Source organism: Ylistrum balloti, unplaced genomic scaffold (genome assembly GCF_031769215.1).
Source record: "Ylistrum balloti isolate Yb309-2 unplaced genomic scaffold, AGI_CSIRO_Ybal_v1 Utg370306, whole genome shotgun sequence".
Taxonomy (NCBI): Eukaryota; Metazoa; Mollusca; class Bivalvia; order Pectinida; family Pectinidae; genus Ylistrum; species Ylistrum balloti.
The window spans coordinates 42,354-64,441 of NW_026782228.1; the positions used below are offsets into that span (position 1 = coordinate 42,354).

Consider the following 22,088-nt stretch of genomic DNA (forward strand, 5'->3'; position numbering starts at 1 on the left):
AGCAGGAAAATTACATATTAAAATCTACTGAGAATTATCTTTCATACATCATTACTTTTTAGTAACTCTGGACACATAAAAGCAGATATCAGAAAAAAAATTAATTCCAAATCTATTTCAAATGCAATATTTCAGGGATAAATCAGGATGGACTTGAAAGTATTAATACTAGCCTAAAAAGACTTTGCCAAGCCTGGTTTGAAAGCAAAATAAGATCAAAAGGTCTGCCCTCACTTGGAACAATCCTGATCAAACTGGCCCAACCACTATAGAAAGGATTTTTTTCATTAATGACATAACTTAGATTCAGTTCTAAGCCATAAAATGTCCAGTTATCATAAAATAAAGATGATCTGTGGGCTATATTTGAACTATAACTAATCTCTAGTATTACCTTAAACATGGGTCGCACATGCTCCAGGTGTGTAGCACTGGTGAAGTTTGATGACACATGGCTTACACTCTCCATAAGAGCCTTGGCCGTGTGGGCCATCTGTTCCATCTCCAGGTTATATAACAAACGGCGCTGCTTGTCACTAGTTATGTCCTCTGTAAAGTGTCAACATATTTATGTTAATAGTCCATCTCAGTTATGGTATACTCAAGGTGTATATTCAATATAATTGGACAAATGTCTGAATTCACATGAATTTTAAGCTACATTTCACAATATTCAAATATCTAATATTTTGAAGACCTTGTTTTATTTCAGTGTATAAGAATTACAATAATTTAATTTTCACATGATGGCATTTAATGTAAGATTTCAAGATAATTTTTCAATAAAATACTAATCATAATGCATAAATGCTCCAGGGAATTCATATTTTCACTTCACTATTAGTAACTTTCATGAAAGTATTTGTGATCATGAAGAAATTAGCCAATTATCAAAATACACAATTAAGTATGATTGTACCCATAATGCAACAAAACGAGATATTGTTTTGATATTTTCTGGAAAATCCTTCTTAAGAATTCACACACAGTAAAGAAACAACATTACATACTAGCAACTGATGTTGGAGCTTTTGTCGAACCAGACACTTTCATTTTGATCTCATTTCCGGCGATCTCGTCATAGATGGCAGAAAGATATTCCTCTGGGAGATCCTTACTATCGTTAATACCTCGGTTCATCTTTATATACTGTTCCTTCTTCATTTTAATTTTAACCTGATAAATAAAACAAGCAAGATTCATAAATATGACAAATAAAGCATTCTAGACGAAATTAAAATGATTTACAGGATGTCACTGTGTCACTCTAAAGGTTGTGTTGTCCGATGGTAATATTTTTTGTGGCTTTATCAAAACCTTCAAGCAAAAATGATGTATTTTTCAGAGTCATAAAATGATCTTCAACCAGTCATGAAAATATCTAGCAAAACATTTACATTTACATATTGGATTTCTGTTCATTGAATTTGTTGTTACTAGAATCCATGAATATATATGTCCACAAAATAATAAGCAAATGAAAATCGACATGAATTATAGTACTAGTGGATTTTGCAAGCCTGATTTATCCACAACATCAAGTGCCAAGTACATTTTTGGAAAACCATGAAATTTGAACCCTCTAATAAAATCTGGTTCTACAGTACTTTTTCACAGATAGGATATCATTTCCTCTTTAAATTCTACTTTCAAAGCATTCTTTTTCTGTTATTTTATTCTATCCTTGAAAATAGCTTAAAACTGAACCCTTGGAAATAAGAACCTTTACAGCACCTTTAAGGCAGTGATCGTTATTTTATTTATGTACAAATAAGACCCCTTCTTCATTTTTGCAGAATCATCAATTTGATAATAGCAAGCTAAAGTAAGTTTACAGATAAGCCATCCTCAATATCAAATATGTAACATTTACACCATAGGGAAGAGGGCTTATCTGGGGAAGGGGGTGGTGGGTGGTGGTGGTGGGGGGAGGTCTTTACTTAATATAGGATAGGTTAAGGGTGGGAATGGTTGCAGGTTAGGAGAGGGTATAATGAAGAAAACAAGGGATGGGACAAGGTGTACATACCTGGGGACTGTGGAGGTCTGTTGTCAACATTATGACTGAATATGCTAACACATAGGCAGCATCTGCTGTGGCGAAGATTTCTGTACTGTAATAACAAAAGAAACATAATAGAAAAATAACATTACACTTACTAAGCAGTATATATTTTATTCAATACTTCAAAACTAAAACAGTAAACCAAATGAAATATTGCAGAGATACAACTTGTAAAGTTCCTTTTGGACACAGTACCTAATCCTGATCTCCAAAAACCTGAACCCAGGCTTCACTGTATTAAGAATATGCATGTATATATAAATTCAAGGTTCTATGATAGTGTTATTGCTTTAATTTTTGAAGTAATGTAGATCAAAAAAAAAATCTAATAGCTCCTGTGAACATGGCAAAAAAATTTATAATACAAATATTTATAATCTTGAAAGAGAGACACCGGCATGGTAGCAATTATGATGAAATTATTCAATCTTGTCCAAAGCAGAAATCAAAATATCCCTAACCTTCAGGTGTTTCGGGATAAATAGGCATCCAATTGGAAAAAAGGACTAAGGAGAGATATAAGAGTCTGATATATCCACAATACCAATACTTACTTGGAGTTACACTCATAATACCGTGATGCAAATTTCTCCATAAGTCTATCAATTTTCTGAGCTTCGCCTGGTAATCGGAATCCTTCCAGGAACCGTCGAAGGGCAGGAACAAAATTCATCTCTGTGAAATCCATCTGATCAATGTACGCATACATCACTTCCTTGTTGTGTCTAAAAAATGGAATGAAATAAAAAAAAATTTCAGAGTGTTTTACTTTAAAAAACATTTTCTTTATAATACAGAAATGAAGACATTCACACACCCTCCCATTCTCATCTGCACCCTTCATTTCTCACAAGGTATTTTGCAGAGTGATCCCGTGATTACTTGGGATGGGGTTACTAAACCTCATACAGGGTAAGGCAAGACAGCTGGCAGGTGCTGAGACAATAAGTTAGAGTCATTATTCTATGTATCGAAACTATATTGCAAATTGATAACATCAATTTCGAGGAATTTGTGAGCCATTGATGATGGTGAAATGAATAGGTAGCACAACAGTCTATTATTTCTTACCCTTTTCTTTTTATGTGAGAAAAATAAACAAACATGGGCCTGTTCCATGGGCCGAGATATCTCACCCAAGTGTAAGAGTTTGGCTTACAGGTCAGCAACAGGCAAAAACCACATAAACTTCTATTTATCATTTATCGACATGTAAATCAACAGATATAAGTTGACATCCTCCTCCAGTATAAATATAAGGCTTAATCCTTTTAAACATTTGTGAGCGTTATGATATCATAAAGACTGGTTCTTTGTTACATACACAAATTTTCACTTACTTTTCATTTTCACTTAAGAAATCACCAAGAACAGTCTGAAATGAAAAGGGATGGCATTACTGTCAGGAATTAATGTAAGAATAATAGAAAAAAATTAACTGTTTTTAACGCTTGAAAAACAATCTGAATTATTATTTTTCATAGAGACATTAAAAACATTTTACTGAATAAATCTATCATTAAATAACAAGTACCAGTTTATTTTTCTTATTGTTCTTATAAGTATTTGAAACAATGACAACAAACAGTGTAAGATCTATATATACATAATGACAAACCTTATCAAGACGTTCATCAGAATGAAAGAATTCTGCGACATCATCAGGAGCTGTACCCAGCATGCCTTGCTCTTGTAGGTAATGTAAACCTTTATAAGGTTTCTTGTTAAACCTGTACAATGATTAAATAAATTCATTTAAAATACTTAATTCATTCCAGTAATAAGTAAATGATAGGTAATATGCCCACCAATAACACTTCTGCGTGGTAAAATCGTTAAACAATGTTTTCCCCTTCTTCTGTAATAAGCCAACCTCTTGGCTTTGAATAGGAAGTTATGTGTTGGCCATCACAGCTTATTAAGGATACATATGACAGTGGAAATTACATATTGCTACAGTTCTAATATTGCACAGTATGGAAATCCCCTTTTCTGACAAATATTTATCTGATACTTGAACTGATTATTATGCAAATCAAAATATCTTTATTTCAGAATTTAGACTTCCCAATGCTTCAGTATTTTAACAAATGATTTCCATCTCTTAATAAAAATGTATCAGGAAGACATCATTTTCAAACGTCAAAATTTTTGCTGTTTTCTTTTATATCCATAGAATTATAATTTAACAAATCAAAAATTCACAATTTGGTTGTGAAAGTACATCTTGTGCCCATCGATTTTAATGTACTGAGAAATAGTGAAATTATCATCCCTCCATTACTCACATTTCTATGCCAGCCTCCATGATCTCCTTCTGTTGTTTGATACTCTCAAATTCCTCTGGGTTGTCAAGAGACAGACTAGGTGCCTGTGAGCTGCTGGTCGAATTGATAGAATTTACACTGCCATAACTTTTCATTGTGCTGTTTCCGGAATCATTGTCTGTGTCATTAAAAGGTTTACTTTCCTGACCTGTAAAAATGTAGCATGACTATGTTGTAGTAAAGATTGTAATTCTGTATCAATCTGAAGCTTCTTGTGATGGCAATTAAATCCGTGTCATCAATATGTTTGTAAACAACAGAAATTGGCATAAAATGTTATTAGCATAAATTTACTCTGAAGGTAATACATATTCTTACAAAGATGTTTTTTTCTGAATTGTCAACAATCTGATGTTTCATAAACTTATAAAAGCTTGATTTAAGATAGAGAAGAACCTTGAAATCCCTTCATACATTTGTGATGAACAGAAGTGGACATACCTAGGTTTGACTGAGAGTGAGGGTTGATATATAAATCCTTACTCCATTCTACCATACATTTCAGTATAGACACTAGACATTCTAAACCCTTGATACGGATACTCTTCTCCTGGTTTGGTGTTGCACCTGTGTAATGACAAAATTATCTACATTTACAGAAGTAAAGAAACTAGATTAGATTCATTTTCAAGCTATAATTTTCAAGACACAATTCAATCCTTGAAAATTAAAAAAAAAACACAAAGAGAGCTTTAAAAATTTTAATCATAACAGTAAGGAGTTAAAAAAAATGTAACAGGTTTTGTAAATTTTCAGCTGTCAGCTTTACAAAAGAAATCACAGTAAATAAATCCCCTGTTCTTCATAAAGTGTAAAACTTGTTGTTTTTATAATCAATTTAAGGGATCATGTGTAAATGTGTTACTACCAATACTTGTATAACAAAGTTTCAACTTTGAATCTATAATCTTTGATACACCCTGGTCTCATTATCATTCTAAACTTAAATACCGAAACAAGGAATAATTTTCATACAATACTTACCTAAAGCCAGAGCATGTCGTCCTTGAGCAATCTTTGATAAATCGTTCACCAGTCGTTCAAAAATATTGGCCAGTGTCAAGTCACAGTCATAGTTAAGATATATATCTACAACACACTGGGCATCTGTCGAAACAAATTCACAAATTAACTTTTAATTGATACAAGAGTTCTGAAAAAGGACAATAAACACACACCCAACATTATCATATCTAATCAGGCATTGAAACTCTTAAAATGACTTCCATCACAACAAATGGATGATAGAAATTTATTTTTAAATAAATGAACACACCTTAGAAACTGGATTTTATTTCTCAATTTTTTTAACTTGGTAAAATCCATTTTCATTATCAGAATGGACAAACTTAATTGCTTGTCTTTTCAGTAATTGTTTTCTCTTCTTTATCTCTTTCACAGGTAAGGTGTACTTTTAGCAGGATTCATTCTAATACTTTCCATTTCTAAACATGAAACATATTTCTATGTCAAGCATACCTGCACATATCCTAGTCAGAGCCTGTATAACCATCCATTTGTGGTCGAAGGAACTGCTGGGGGTCTCCAAGATAGACAGGAAAATTTCTTTGAAGAACACCTAACACAAAAAACAGTAGAGAATTTTCAGACACAAAGGAAAAATAGAGCAACACAAAAAGTAATTACACGCATAAAAACTTAATACTTAAACAAAAGTGATAAAGGTTTATAACATCCATATATATATATTGTATCTAATAAAAAAAGTTTTGAGTTAACTTTTGAGTAAAGTGTACTGTGGATATAGTCAATACCCCATATATACATAAAGATTTCATACATGATATCAAAAACTGAGCTGGTAACAAGAATTAAATTCAGTAGAAATAATTCAGTCATTGAAATCCTGATTATAGGAAAGTCTAGATTTTTCTAATGGTTCACATTTGTGTAGATTTACCTAAATCGAAAATCAAAAACCAATGAAAATAACAACCTGTGTAGAACCATTACAAATTTACCCGATAATGGTTTTTTGCTTAAATTTTTTTTTTTTTTTAACAAATAAATAAATAACTGTCAGTAAGACCTACTCTGTGTACCTACCTCTATCTGCATTTTCAGGTACTGTTTGAAGTTGGACAGGAGTGTAAGAAATATAGCCAAAGAAAGCTCAAATACCTCTGGTACTGAGCTCACCCCATTTTTGGACAGCGCCACACACAAATACTGTTTAATAGCATTTATAAACATTTCATTTGTCTGAAACACTGGACCGGCATTCTGAAGGATGGATAACAGAAGGCGAAGTGACAGGATTTTGGACCGCAGCTCATGGGACCTACAATAAATCAATGGAGATTGAAAACTCAACAGATCTGCCCTTTGACTCCATGTGAAAAAACACAATCTGTAATACAATAATATTTTGTTTCAAATGAGAACACAAGGGATCAATTTTACACAAGTACTGAACAATTCTAAACAAGGGATCAATTATACACAAGTACTGAAAAATTCTAAACAAGGGATCAATTATACACAAGTACTGAAAAATTCTAAACAAGGGATCAATTATACACAAGTACTGAACAATTCTAAACAAGGGATCAATTATACACAAGTACTGAACAATTCTAAACAAGGGATCAATTATACACAAGTACTGAACAATTCTAAACAAGGGATCAATTATACACAAGTACTGAACAATTCTAAACAAGGGATCAATTATACACAAGTACTGAAAAATTCTAAACAAGGGATCAATTATACACAAGTACTGAAAAATTCTAAACAAGAGATCCAAGAGGGCTTACCACTGAATATCTTTATTGGTTCTTTTTCCCTCTTTAATATAATTCATATGGTATTGTGGAGCTATCAATAGAAATTACTTTAGAAACTGTGATGTAATTAAGGAAGCTATTATGCCCCTCTAAGGGAGGTTTCAATGTACACTATTTACCTGGGAGTCAGACCATCACAGGGAGGTTTCAATGTACACTATTTACCTGGGAGTCAGTCAGACCATCAGAGGGAGGTTTCAATGTACACTATTGACATGGGAGTCAGTCAGACCATCAGAGGGAGGTTTCAATGTATACTATTCACTTGGGTGTCAGTCAGACCATCAGAGGGAGGTTTCAATGTATAGTATTTACCTGGGAGTCAGTGGGACCATCAGAGGGAGGTTTCAATATACAGTAGTTACCTGGGAGGCAGTGGGACCATCATAGGAAGGTTTCACTGTACACTATTTACCTGGGAGTGAGTGGGACCATCAGAGGGAGGTTTCATTATACAGCACTTACTTTGGGTCTGGGGGACCGTCAGCAAGGGGTTTCATGCTGAGTTTACACAGACTTCTAAAGACAAGAAATGCATCCTTCTGTAGAATGTGAGAGAAAACTCCCTGAGCCATTTCTTGTCCCTCCTGGCTTTCGAGGACATCTGCATCATCTCCATCCAGTTTGTTTAGACCTGGTATTGTGAAATTTTTATAAGAGAGAAATTGTCAACATGATGAAAACAATAAATATCAAGGCCATGTCATTTTGTCCTAAACAATGAATACCTGGACAGGTCATCAAGGGGGTAAGAAGGGCATTATATACTAACACCAGAAAGCAGAGAAAAAAAATCCCAGCAAACCATGACAAGAAACGTCTAACATGCTTCAGTATTAAAGTATTGTAACTAAACTAAAACTAAGCATCAGATTAATGTTAATGTTAGATAAATATTAATGACATACAGTAACATGCCTGTTTTTATTTCATTTTTTGCTATCATAGAAAACAAATAACCAAAATCCAATGGGCCTGCATTGCTCACCTGGAATTCACATTCATCAAAAATAGAATCGGTGTTCATCACAAATGCATTAACAAGTAAACCACTGGCAATCAAATTGGGCATATCTAATCAATTTTAACCAATTTCCATAACAAACAGCTTCTAATACTCAACTCCAAACAGTAGCAGTTATGACCTTAATTATAGGTAAATGTCACTTCCTTTTTCTTGAAATTTGTCTGGCTTTTACCTAGATACACCTTTTCCACAAAATATTAACACTCAAGCAAAATAGCATGACATTTGGTCTGTTGGTTATTGGGAAAAGGTTGTTTAAATGAAAGGTTGATGTCATACTGACTGATGGACAGACGAGCACCACAGCATAAGGTCACCTGACCCTTTGGGACAGGTAACCTAAACAAATACTCTGCATTTTCAAAGTAATTATCCATTTATTCTAAATCTATGGTTAGACTGCTAAATGATCTAAAATAATAACACTAAAACTAATGAAATAAATATGATTCAATCTCTCTACCTAATATCTAAATTCAATCTACTCCCTACCATCAGTAATTGTATTATCTATTATCGTGTGACGTTGTAAAATGTTAGAAGTTAATCATTCCATGTGATTAAACAAGTCAGGTTCTAGTGTAGTTAATATACACATACAGTTAGTCATGATCAGTGAAGGCTGACAATAAGCCATTTTAATTAATACAATTTAGTCTGCTACACATCTTGGGGAATATTTAATGCAGTCAACCTTCCATAACGTTTTAAATGTATATATAACTCTAGATTTACTGATTTACTGTGCAAGTCCTTAACAGATTCTCATTAAAAAGAAACAAATTTTCATTGCAAATTGGATGACTAAGAATGAATCTCATAAATACTTCACAAAAGGTATCAGTATTCACAACACATGTTCAGACTTGCAATATTTGACTTGCATGGTCTATTATTTTTTTGATTATGATATGATGTTCAGAAACTTCCAGCACGTAATTAATTTCAAATGTAATATACAGTCAATGACGCAAACTTAAACACTGTATAGATATTTACTGGTATATATGTTTTAGCAATAAATGAGCTAATACATTTAAAATAATAACAATCAAAAGTTCCGTTACAGATATCTTTTGGAAAAAAATAAGTAAATAACCCAAGGACAACTTGTTCAAAATGTTATATAACATTCTCTTCTTTCCCTAAAACTTCCTAGTAACAAAACTTTGTATGAACAACACAATTACCAAAAGAACTGCCTGATTTGCTACTCCCCGAGAGTGATGGAGCAGTCTCTGTTGCATTCTGGGAAGGTTCTGTTGCATTCTGGGAAGACTGGGAGGAAACTGAATTGTTAGCACTCCCTTGTAATTCTGGAGCATCAGGGTTCGGCTCAGCATTTTCTGGAGGAGGTGAAACTTGAACTATGAAGTTCCAATGAGTAAAGGAGAAAAAAGGGAAAAAAGGCAATCATTCACTAAATACATTACTGAATTTTATATTTGTTATCACTGTCCAGTTGCTCAAAATCTGGTAACTCCTTTTTTTCACTTTGTATAAAAATATTCTTGTTTTATTTAAGTTTCATCAACAGATCTTCATGGTTTTTTTTAATTATGAAATCAATAAAAATGTTTCTTCCCATACACTTATTTCTACTAAGCTAACCAGACTTTGAGCACATGTTCCTGTGAATTGAATGCATTAAGCAAGCATTTCTACATTTAGGATCATCAAAGCTGTGTCTTATTAAGCTTCACACTATCTATAACAAACAACTCTTCATCCCTATTCCTTTACTTTGAAAATCAAAATTAGAAAAAAACTCTTTCTCATGAAACAAATCAGTGCTTTTGTTTCTAGTATATTTATTTTGATCATGATTCTCATATATCTCATTTTACAGGAAAACATTTCTTCCTTTGCCATTTTGAAATAATGAGGGAAGTATTTATCCGAGATTAGATTTGAATGTAAATATGATATGAAATATTTGGGATTCATACTGTTCTGCAAAAATTAAATCACTCTGCACAAACATCTGCACATATTTTCTGTGGTTTTGGAATTCCTGCTCTGGTCAATTTAAAGATGCCTACTGCCTTCTTAAGAAATGTAACTCCTTTCCTAAAGAGTACCACCTCTAATATTTTAATGGATGATAACTTTGGAGAATTAGTGTACAGCATTACAAGTTTCACAACTAATACACTTCAACAGTTAGCTAATATTTTCCGCTAGAAATTTCTTTGAGGCATTTTTTCCAGAATGAAAGTATATGATTCAACAAAATTATAAAATCATCAAATTCTTTTGTCTTATTGCAATACAGAATTATCTGGTTTTGTGACCAGGAATTAATTGTTATATAATAAGCTGTACATGAACATTACTCTGGAAAATGATTTGACTCAATTGAATCAATACCTGCTCACAAGGAGCAGATAACTCTGCATTACAAAAACACAATTTACAAGGTACCATTAAGTGTTAGGTCGGTTATCTTATGTGCAATTCACAGCAAACATTGTGACCTCATTCACATGTTTTGATATTTAAAAAAACGTTTCTGAGTAATTCAGTGAGCAATTCCCATTAGGAATGGATGCAATAAGATAGGATGGGACAGGCTGGACATAGGCAGCACTTTAAACCATATCTAATCAAATGGAGGGGTTAAGGTCATAACAGAAGCACTACAAAAAATTCAAATTGAATCAACACAAGTTGTCTTCAAATATGATATAGAGGTACAGAAGCATACAAGGGAAAGTAGTCAACATGTGGCTGCATAATTAATTCTAACATTGGATTGTTTACATACTTGAAAATGTAATTAAATAATCTGAAAATAAAATGAAAGCAGGGATTTATTAAGAAAGTACTTGTTGCTTGGGAAGAATTCCAGATGTTTTCCAATTTTTCCCCCCGAAGATTTCTTATGTATTCATTATAATGCTGACATCATTTAGGAAGAAAGAGATTCTGATTCCAGTATGACAGTTTAAATTTTAATAAAGGTAGTTTTTGATAATTACTAAACATGCATACTTTAAGATAATTTAAAGTATGTAACAAAATGCAAGAATCATTGAAAATGTTTTGCAAAAAAGAAACAAAAAGAAACATGCAACAATGCAATATATTTCATTATATAAAGGTTGCAATCTGAAGCTAATTATCAAACATAGTCTACCATTTTCTGAATGAACAATTATGGCATTTTTTTGAGTACCATTTGTTACTCAAAACACTGAAACAACAGTGTTTTTTTAAAATATATACTGTAAACATCAATTTTAGCCCATAATGACTTTTTGGCAAATTAGCACAATGATGAATTTACACACGTGTAATGATTGGTACTTTCAGAGTGAGATTACCACTTACATTTTTCATAAAAGTCACGAAAACTAAATCTAGGAAATGTTTTCTCTTCACAAAAGATGTTCTTGGTTTTCTAAAACAGAAACCTTTTCTGCTTCATGACTTTTAAGTCATCTTAATTATCCCTTAATCATTCATTAATTTTTTATCAATGATGAATCAAGAAATGACATTTTTAAGAATCAAACATGAACATTTAATCATTCTAAGAAACAAAATGTGTCTGAAGAATTTGTCTTCTTTCTTTTGTCTGTTTCATATCAAGACCAACTTAAAACTTAACATTATGTCAGTATCGTGATTCTATTGACTATAGCCCATGTTATTTTTCCTTGACTGTAACCTTCTCGTAAATTTAACCTCTATGACCCTTGAGCTTGTTGGTACTGACCTTGAGTGACCTTGTCCAGTATGTCTTCCAATACATTGCTAACAACTTGCTCTGTTGTCATTTCTTCATCATCTTTTTTTTCCTCTCCTGTTTTAAATTAATCAAGTCACTTTATTACTTGATTTATCAAATGGTTGAAGAGTTACTAATGTACAAAATGCAAAAAGATTTTTTTAAATATTTGATATCCTATTCCAGCAATTCAGAAATGTTTTCTCTACTAAGACGGTAATTATTATTTACTGGTAAGTGTTTGTAGACCTTTGAAAGCTAATTAATTATATGTATTATGTTGACATAAAAAAAATATGGAATTAACTCACATCTGTCATCATCGCCCTAAATCATAAAATTGCTTATACTACCATACTTTTTGGCAAGTAAGTCCCTTCTTCATGGTCCCAGAATCATAAATTAAAAAACTTAAGCTAAAACTACTGCAGATATGTATGCTTTATATAACAATATCTACATTTGTGTCTGTACTATCAAATATCAGCAAGGCCCTTGCATGCTGACAAAATTCTCATCGTCCCAGATTATTTCTTGTGAGTTACATGAAGCCATTCTTATTGTAAGCAAACATGGTGGTCGTTCTAGAATTTGACCTTTAACCTGATGACCTATCGATCCTAGGCCATTGTACACTTCTGCTATGGCTTCCAGGAATGTTCAGAGCATATTGTTGTGATTCATATTAAAAGTTATGATTAATTGAATCTGCAAGAATGTTATTTATATTTCAATCTTACAAATTATCCTGCATATGATTGCAAATGACAGTTCTAGATAGTCTGTTTCAGTCATAAACACATGATAGATAGGTACTCATGAAAGACTTTATACTGCCTTGTACTGGTGTACTGGTATACTTTGTTTTTTGTTTTTTTTTTTTAATTCTGCCAATTGTTTTCCTCCACATGTAAGCTTTTACACTAGGGGATAGGGCTCAGTTAAGGATAAATAAAATAGTGATTTCTTTAAAATCCTGTCAACTTAAAGATGAAAGACTAGAAAAACATCCTCACCTGAGTCAGGGCCATTCACCTGTTCCCTGGGCGTCTCCATATCACCGACACCTGCATCATTCTACAATTGAAAGATTTTAAGAAAAATTATAACATCAACTGTCATAATAATTTCTATTCCATGACAAGTATCGGTTCCAAGCCCATCAGGAATATTTTAGGGATTAATGCCATTGTAAAAAATTAATTACCATTTGCACCAGTATTTAGAATCTCTATATTTATTCTACATATCAAAATGTGATCATTTTGCTGCAGTCTGATATTATATATCTGTCTGGGTCTATGGATTTTATATAATTTAGCATACACATATGGACAAAGTCACTACCTCTGGTTGTGTTTCTGATTTCGGAGAGTCTCTGTCTTCATCTCTTTTTGTTGACAATTTACTAGCTGTTCGTTCTCTCTGTTTGGTCTCCTGTATCTTTCAAAGAAAAACGATAACTTACACAATCGTTGAAACATTAAGAACAGTTTCAGGTCAGAAGGAATACAGTAACAAACTGGGAAACTTATGAAAATCACCATTGTTGAAACACAGTAAATCATACAATAAATATTCTTATGGTAATTCAAATCTGTTTTGGAGTTACCTGTCAACAGAACAATTAGGAAAATTTGATACCAATAACACATATTCTCACATTAGATAATGAGAAATATCTACAGCTTTGATATAAAATCTAATGCACCATTATATCAACAATTCTTTATTGTTGATGCAAGGCGATAAAATAATGATACAACCATATCTTTTACTTTGGTCATTAAAATTTCACAAAATGAGAAGGAATTCTAAATCTAAATCATCAATGATTCATTTTTCAAATATTTATGATAAATCTACAACTGAAAAGAAATTTATCAAAGAATTTTCTTTAACAGGCAGAATTATCTAATATCAACAAGTGAAAACTGACTTTATTATTTTGCATCTTACACTGCATCTGTCAATAAATTTAAGTCAGTGGAAATACGATGTTGTATAGAAAAAATCAAACATCAAACATACCGCCTGATTCTCCATTCGCATGAAAATGACATTGAGCATCTGTGTTAGTGTTGCCTTGGCTGTCGTCTGATTAACCAGGTTTTTACTGGCCAGATAAATATTATAACAGGTGCGTACAGTCTGGAGTACTGTCCCCTCATGTATCTCGCATGTATTGGACGTCTCCACAGTCAAAAGCGCCTGTAAGGAATATAATTTATCTCATATTACAATATTTTTAAGAAATTTATCATCTTTGATAAAGTTTTGTGTAACTGCATATATCTGGAAACAACTAATACAACCATAAGAATTCCTTCGACAAGCCCACCCCTAAATCTGAGCCAAAATCTTTGTGTAATCACACCTAGGTTTATTGCAGGATGTTTATGATACAGTATTAATTCTAATATGTAGCAAATTCAACACCTATAATTGATAATTTGTTTTAGTTTGGTTTTATCCTCTTTAAATCCCTATCAACAGCTATGTTCCTTTAAGTATGACCTTCCTGAGAAAGCTAACTAAGGTGAGTATGTGTTGCATGCATGTGTTTACAAAAAGTTACAATATCCATAATTTGTATTCCACAAATCCAGAAGATAATACCAACAAAATGGGAACCACATTGCTTCATCAACTGTATCATAAGTTAATGACTTCCATCTTGTCATTTAACATCAATGGGACTCTTTACCTTTATAATTTGAAGCTGGACACCTTCATCTGTTTGGGGTCCATGGAAGCAGCCACATATTGTCTCAACAATACGATCAATGAGACGCTTTCCTGGAGTTGTACTATCCGGGGTGTTTCCTGTCAGGTGGCCATATGCAATTAATTTCTGCAAGGAACAAATACACAGAGACACAAATTAGCCAAGCATATCATTACTTAGCCAAGCATGTCATCACACAGACCCTAGTGGTCAGCAGTTAAATTGGATGTATACACACAGGGTATTTATCACTGGTTATTTTCACTGGGATAATATTTCCCAAAATTCATTTAATGTGATCACATAAATCTGATCTTTAAAATCTTAATTGACAGGCATAAATATAATCTTCTAAAATATCAACTAAAACTCAAGACCACTGTCATATAGACATTGTCACCAGAAGGGCACACAGTTGATCAATGTCAAGCTAGCAGATAATATATACCAGCATAATATTGTTTGTGGCACATAACACATTCCATTTTAAGTATAAAATCCTAGTAAATCTCACTGAGTTCTACTTGAATGATGGATCCATACTTATGTAGTTTTTTTACTGCTTCATGTAACAAAATTATGTCTTCTCATATCCTAATATAGCAAAAATTTAATTACTAAAAATCCATTTTCAATGAAAATTTTAAAGATTTAGACTGTAAAAATATTCAACTATATGGTATACATCTAAATGGGTGGACGGATATATTCAGCATCAAACAATCCTTGGCTCTGTTGTCATCCCTGATTAATTACACAAATTTATTGTGGAGTGTGTCCAATACATTGTGCTCCAAATACTAAAATTGGATATATACACAAAGTAAATACCAAAATGATGGTAAGCCATCTTGGCAATAGGAATTTTTTCAGGAGGCGGGATAGAAGGAGGTGTTTTGGAGGTGGTGATTTTTATGTGACTGAATGGAGGGAAGTGTTTTTGTGATTTACTAACTGTTAATGATTGATTTAAGGTTGTGAGTCATCAGTTTGTTTCTCTGGTCAGTGATATACAACGAGACAACTGTTACATAAATGTTAGTTAACATAAAATATTTTACTGCTGCTGATAATACTCCAATCTGCATACAAATGATTCCCTTCCCATTGTTCAAAGAGAAAAGAATGACACATTTGATATATAAACAACCACAATTAAAAGGTAGAAAATGTCTTTACAGCAATAGGTTTGCTAAAAAATTTACCTGGAGACAGTCAAGTGCAGTGTTTACGATGCGAGAACTCTTTGACTGACATGCCAATTCAAATGGCATGAAGTATTTGTCTGCCTCCACAAAGCCAGCCTGTATAGGCATGGGGAGGGCAGAGGACAGCTTGTCATCTCTGAAACATGTCAAATACATTAATTATAACTCAATACTCATTAATTATGACAACATAATCTGATACTTGATTTTGATGTACCAACATAAGCACCATGAGTCTATATAGTTCACTCATAGTATAATCAATAATAAGTTAATCCAAATGATGATTTTGTCACAAAATAAACTTCACAACACAACATATATTTACCAAAACTGGTCATGTTTAATTGTCTTGATAGTAATTAAATAATTTGTAAAGTTTGTGAATTAGATGCAAACATAAAAGGTTACATTAAAGTTCTTGTACCAAATCACAACAGCTGGTCAATGAAACCATCAAATCATGATAATTATCAATTACTTCATTTTCTTCTCATGATTTGTTTGTTTGTTATGAAAAAGTTCTATATTGCAGCATTAATACTAGGTAAACATGGCTTACTTGCGAATATCACTGTCTTTCTTCAGTTCTTCTGAAATTCAAAGCACAAATATATTTTTAAAAAAGTCAGAATATTAACATTTTTGTTAAGATGTAATTCAACACATAAAGTCCTAAAAAACAACCCCTACATCTATAACTATCTGATATGAATATTCTCAAAGAGCAACATGCAACCGGTCGATAATATCATATTGCCATTACCCATTGTCAGATTGTGGACTTAGTACACTGTACAAGTAGCACTGATAATTTACTGAACTGTAGTACATTTTGTATTTATGGGCAGACTTGTTGTGTATAAGTACCGTAACTACTGAACATTATAAATTGATGTTTTGCTTCATTAACTTTAAACCTTTCCTTAAAGGTTTGTTTTTATTCAAAGTTAATGCATTTCCCTTGTACATAGTTAAGACACTACATATGTGTCATTACTTTTTTGTAGCTCCAAACAAACATTCTATGTAAACTTTTTCTCTGATTTCAAGACAGTATATTATAAATGTTTACTTAAAACAAATGAGTATGTACCAGGTATGTACCATGGTTTTATTTTTTTTACGATAACTGTTAAAAATGTTATTCTGTATTTTTGCATGCAAAAAGCTTTCCATTTCTTCATGAGCTACCAAACTTAATTACACTATCCTTCTAGTTGTAATTAATAGCAATTTATTCATTAGTGTGACACATATGACAGTAAAATTCTAGATATCATGCTCTAGCCATGACAACAGGATATAAACCACATGAATAAAATTATAACAATACTACAACATCAGGACTTATCCTCCATCACTCACACATGGATTGATGCCAATATAAAAAAAAATTCAAAATCAAAACAATATCAGTAAACTTTTAAAATAAAAATACATTATCAAAATATACAGGAATCAACTACAGAATATCTTGATCTTATATTACATCAGTTTCCATTTACATGAGATTTTTTTAAGCTTGAAAATTGTAATTTTCTTCATTTTTTTCTCACCTTCAGCCAATCAGAATGTTACTATTGTTGTTATTACACATCTGGCCATTACAAAAATTTTGATCAATAGTATCTTTACACATGTATAATATGATACATATAAATTTGAGGTTTGTTTAATTTTAATTGTGTTTTCAATAAATCCATAAACACAGTGATCGATAGAAATATATGTAAGTTTAGCCTTATGATACAAACATGAACATGTAGTGTCTTCTTAAAATCAGCAGGATTAAAATAAAGTCAAAATAAACATTCTTATTTACAGTCCAATTAGATTATTGACAATTTAAAAAATTTATTTACAATAAAAAAAAATGACCATATCTCACAAGATTTTATTTGTATATTGATTTCAAAACTACTATACTCTACATGAACTGTTAATTTTATGATGATTAAATATAAATAACTGATTCTTAACTTTATTTCATGCACTATTTCCAAGAAGTACTTTACATGGTACATTGGTGACTTCTTGATTCCCTGAAGTTAACATATCATGAGTTTTTATTTGTTTATGGAAATGCCTATTTCAACAAATTGGTTAAAAATGCAGTTTTTCATCTTATGCACTGTAACTGGAATTTAAATTGGTCTTGCACATTTATTGCTTTGTTTTGTGGAAAAGAAATATAAAAATTATCAAAATGTTTAAATCTCTCATTGAAATATGGACAAATTTTGAATTTTACCTGATTCCAGCAAAGTTTTACCGTGCAATGCCATAATTACAATTATTTAAATTTTGCTATCATATTTCAACTGTTTCTGATGCATGAATTTTCATATAGTTGTAAGTATATATGGTAAAAATACAATAATCATAAATTCCTCAAACCTTTAAACCCCAAATATATGCAACTTTTACTAAAAGAGCAAAGAGAAATTACAATATATATATATCAATAGCGTATAAATACTCAAGATGATGTGGTGAGTTGATTTTGATATAAATGCTGATATCTAGTTTTCGTGAACATGCCACCATTTACAATGTTTGCCGAACCGAAGTTGGAAATTTTTTTAGACATTTCCATGGGAGGAAAGTATTTACTGTAAACTTTGTGTACATCCTACTCACAGTATACAGCGAGCCAACAAATGCTTTTACACCTTTATTCTTCCTGTGATAGGTTTTCACAATACACGCCAAATTGGTCACATCCTTTTTCCATGACAGCCTTCAGATCTTTGTACAACATCAGTTTGTATTTTGAGTGCAACCCATTTTTATCAATTTTCACTTATTTTAATATCCCCAGTAGTAGTATTTCTTAACAGACACTACATCGCCTTTTTCAGTATTTTAAAATTTCTTCTCTGCATAATCATCAAGTGGAAGTTTTGTCAATAATTTTTTTCAATCTTGTAAATTTGCCAAATGATATTTTTATTGGGGCTTTAACTAAATAGAGTGTAACATATTCAATACATTGCACAAACGTTTTATGATATTCAGAGTTAACAGTTTGAAGTGTATGCTTAATACACTACAAATATTTAAGTGATTTTTTTTCTGCAAAAATATGACTCATTGTGGTCATGACATTGCTAGTCTTTTTTGGTCGTTGTTAAAGGTTTTATAAGTTTGTATAACCATTCTCACCTGTCATTTAATGATCTGACAAATATATTAGCAATATCAATACTTTTTTCCAGTTTAATCTCCTCAATCCTTCATACAACCATTTTGGAAATGTTCTGAGAAGTAATAAATACAGAACATGGGTTTAATCATTTACAGATAGTGAAAAAATTGTAGCGATTAAAAAATAACTGCAAGTCATATAATCAAAACGTAATAATAATCATGGAAATAACATATCAATATATGATATTAGAACAATAAACTGATATATGTAATGAATTTTATCTGTTCTGGAACTGTAGAGATTGGAGAGGGGTTTATTGGGGGGGGGGGGAGCATTTTAGTGGGAGGGGCTTGTACAGGGTTGGTTGTCAAAATAGACAGCCGGCGCCCGGCACATGCATCTGTAACGCTTCACCATTCAACAGGATCGCCAGTTGTTTGTCAATTGACGATATGATTTAGTATACTAGAATGTATACATGGTAAACATACAGACAGTGTAATACGATATAAGGTATCATCATGTCAAATATTGTCTCACCGAGTGCCACCTCACAGGCTCGCTTCAGCTGGGAATGATGTGCCTTCTTAATTTCTTTATCGCTCAAGATTTTCTCAAGCGCACGTGTTAGAAACATATCTTGTGGCCGTGTGCCTTGTTGCATTATCATTAAATATCCAGCATTACACCAATAAAAAGCAAATTGTCGTTTCTAGCAAATATTGTCCGGTAACACCACCTTGTCGTCCGCCATATTATTTCCAATCAGTCACGTGACCTCCTGCATCACCACTGTAAATAAATCGAAAACAACGTGTTAATATTATTCCAATGACGATATTCTAAAACATAACTGTAACTTATCATAACTGCAAAATTTGTGATTAGTTTTATTTGTCAAAGATTAAAAAAGTTTTATAAATTAAGTGCGCACCTGCATTTTGTCCGAGGCTTTAAGCTGACAGATAGGTGGCGCTGTCAGCAGTTACGAAAAAATATCACCGCGGATCACAGATTGACATACGAAATATGCAAACGATCGGATCAGTATAGCGATTGTATTTGACCAACGTTTCGTTTTCATAGTAAATACGAACTAATCTTTGTAATCGCACATTTATCTTGAATGTTGATAACCAATACCACAGACTTTCCCTTAATCTCTTGGTTCTTCTGGAGAATTATTTCATATCATAATTATTATTTTAAGCATTGCGCATTAGATCCATAGGGCAACGCGCGCGACCGAGTTTACGCTGTGGCGCGTCGTCATGGTTTACTGCCAAATAATTGACCTATTTAAACATACTGAGTATTGAATATGTCAATATAATATGAAGTGATGTTTTCACTGTCGCTTTTTGTTCCCCTAGAGCATGCCGTGGCAAAATTGAAGTTCTCGTGTGTGACACCTTGTGATAAGACGCAAAAACTAGTTTAATCGGCTTTTTACCCGAAATCCTGGATCAACGCTTGCTGTTAACGGTCGGAAATTTAGAATTCGTTTTCTGGTAACGCCGAATGAAGCCCAGTACCTTACTAACTATTTTAGCTGATATGTGGGAATCATATTCGAGGTCTTGTTGATATGGTTCTGTCAGCAGAGTTATAATAAAATGGGATATTGTTTTTAGCAATTGAAAGGACGCTATATTTTATGGTGTGGAATTCCATTTTCCGCCATATTTTTGGTCAACAAGTTCATTCTAAAACAGTAGCATCATTCTAAAAGACAGCAGCATCTTGATTAGAAGTGATAATAACTTTGACGTCAGCAGCGTACAGTCAAACTTGTAAGATGTAATTAATATAAAAAGAAGTGTGGTTCGAAGACTGATCCCTGCGTGTGCCCGGATTCGACTGGTACATTGGGAAGATAGCTCGCCATCAAACCCTGTATATTTTATAGAAAGTTATTGACCCAGACCCCACTTGTATAAAACATCTCAACTTGAGATTTCCTCAAGTCGAGATTTTCCTCAGCTGATATCTCCTCAAAAACGGCTTGTATAAAATTTTCTCAAGGAACAGGAGGAAATCATAGGATGTCCTGAAATTCCTTGAGGAATTTTCATACAAAATATTTTCAAGGAGATATTAGCTGAGGAAAATCTGGGCTTGAGGAAATCTCAAGTTGAGATGTTTTATACAAGTGGGGCCAGGTGTTTAGGTTACCCATTCTGCTGTAAACGATTTGTTTGTGGAACAGTATAGGTTGTAACGGACTTTATCAAAGGCTATTGAAGAATCAGGAATGAGTTCATCCGTTTGTGTTTTCAAGATAGTTTGATACATTATCGAAAATGAGTTTCGCGAGACCAGGATTATCTAACACCGATGTAGAAGAGTAAAATATATGATGTTCTTTCCGTATGTGACACGATACTGCTAACGACACTGTGCGAGTAACTTATCACATATGCTTGTTGAAGAAATTGGTCTGTAATTTCCTGGGTTGTAGTTTGTAAATGGAGAAACTTGTGACCTTCCAATCTGATGGGACAATACATGATTTGATGGTGTTGATAAAGACAGGGTATTTGAGATATCCTGCTTACCATTTCCTTTCAGAATTGAGGTTTAATACCAGCAGGACTTGTTGTTTTTGTGGGGTTTAGGTTTTGTATTGATTTCCTTACCTCGTCGACACTTAAGAAGTTTAGATCACCAAGAATAGAGATATTATTGGGCGTGTTTAAATCTTGATTAAATACATCTGGTGTAGTGGGGTTGGATTTTAATACATCAGTTTTTTATGAGAGTCAGTTTACCATCTGATTTTAAGGGAGCTACATCACTGTGGCCGGTCTTCTGGTGTTTGATACAGGTATAATTTTCATTGAACTGAACTTGTCAACTTTTTGTGGTGAGGCTATGTTTTCAATATATTTCCAGTTTGACTGCCTTAATTCCCCATTCATTCAGTACGGAAGTGTTTTGGATTTAGTTTTAAGTTCTTGGTGCCCAGATTTGTTTTATTCAAAAAGTAATATAATCGATCACTCCTGTGGATTTAGTCAGGAGTGATCAAGGGAA

At 32.7% G+C, this 22,088-nt stretch overlaps 2 protein-coding genes across 2 annotated transcripts in view; both read right to left on the reverse strand.

Annotated features, from left to right (window-relative positions):
* The window catches only part of LOC132553185 (brefeldin A-inhibited guanine nucleotide-exchange protein 1-like), a 31,278-nt gene extending 20,265 nt beyond the window's left edge, over positions 1–11,013 (reverse strand). The window contains exons 1-13 of the mRNA XM_060217414.1: positions 10,997–11,013; positions 7,668–7,836; positions 6,460–6,694; positions 5,872–5,971; positions 5,377–5,499; positions 4,834–4,959; positions 4,354–4,540; positions 3,684–3,795; positions 3,406–3,440; positions 2,620–2,790; positions 2,030–2,114; positions 1,011–1,176; positions 395–549 (exon numbers count right to left, since the gene is read on the reverse strand). Coding sequence (XP_060073397.1) covers positions 395–549; positions 1,011–1,176; positions 2,030–2,114; positions 2,620–2,790; positions 3,406–3,440; positions 3,684–3,795; positions 4,354–4,540; positions 4,834–4,959; positions 5,377–5,499; positions 5,872–5,971; positions 6,460–6,694; positions 7,668–7,777 — 1,605 coding nt within the window. The 5' untranslated portion in view covers positions 7,778–7,836; positions 10,997–11,013. The remainder of the gene's footprint in view (positions 1–394; positions 550–1,010; positions 1,177–2,029; positions 2,115–2,619; positions 2,791–3,405; positions 3,441–3,683; positions 3,796–4,353; positions 4,541–4,833; positions 4,960–5,376; positions 5,500–5,871; positions 5,972–6,459; positions 6,695–7,667; positions 7,837–10,996) is intronic.
* Positions 9,385–19,716, reverse strand: LOC132553187 (brefeldin A-inhibited guanine nucleotide-exchange protein 1-like). Its single transcript, XM_060217416.1, has 9 exons — positions 19,593–19,716; positions 16,461–16,491; positions 15,896–16,034; positions 14,670–14,816; positions 13,994–14,173; positions 13,310–13,405; positions 12,979–13,039; positions 11,951–12,037; positions 9,385–9,596 (listed from the first exon to the last, which is right to left on the reverse strand). Exons 1-9 carry the CDS (start codon positions 19,714–19,716, stop codon positions 9,385–9,387), a joined length of 1,077 nt encoding a protein of 358 aa, XP_060073399.1.
* Positions 19,717–22,088: the final 2,372 nt, after the last annotated feature.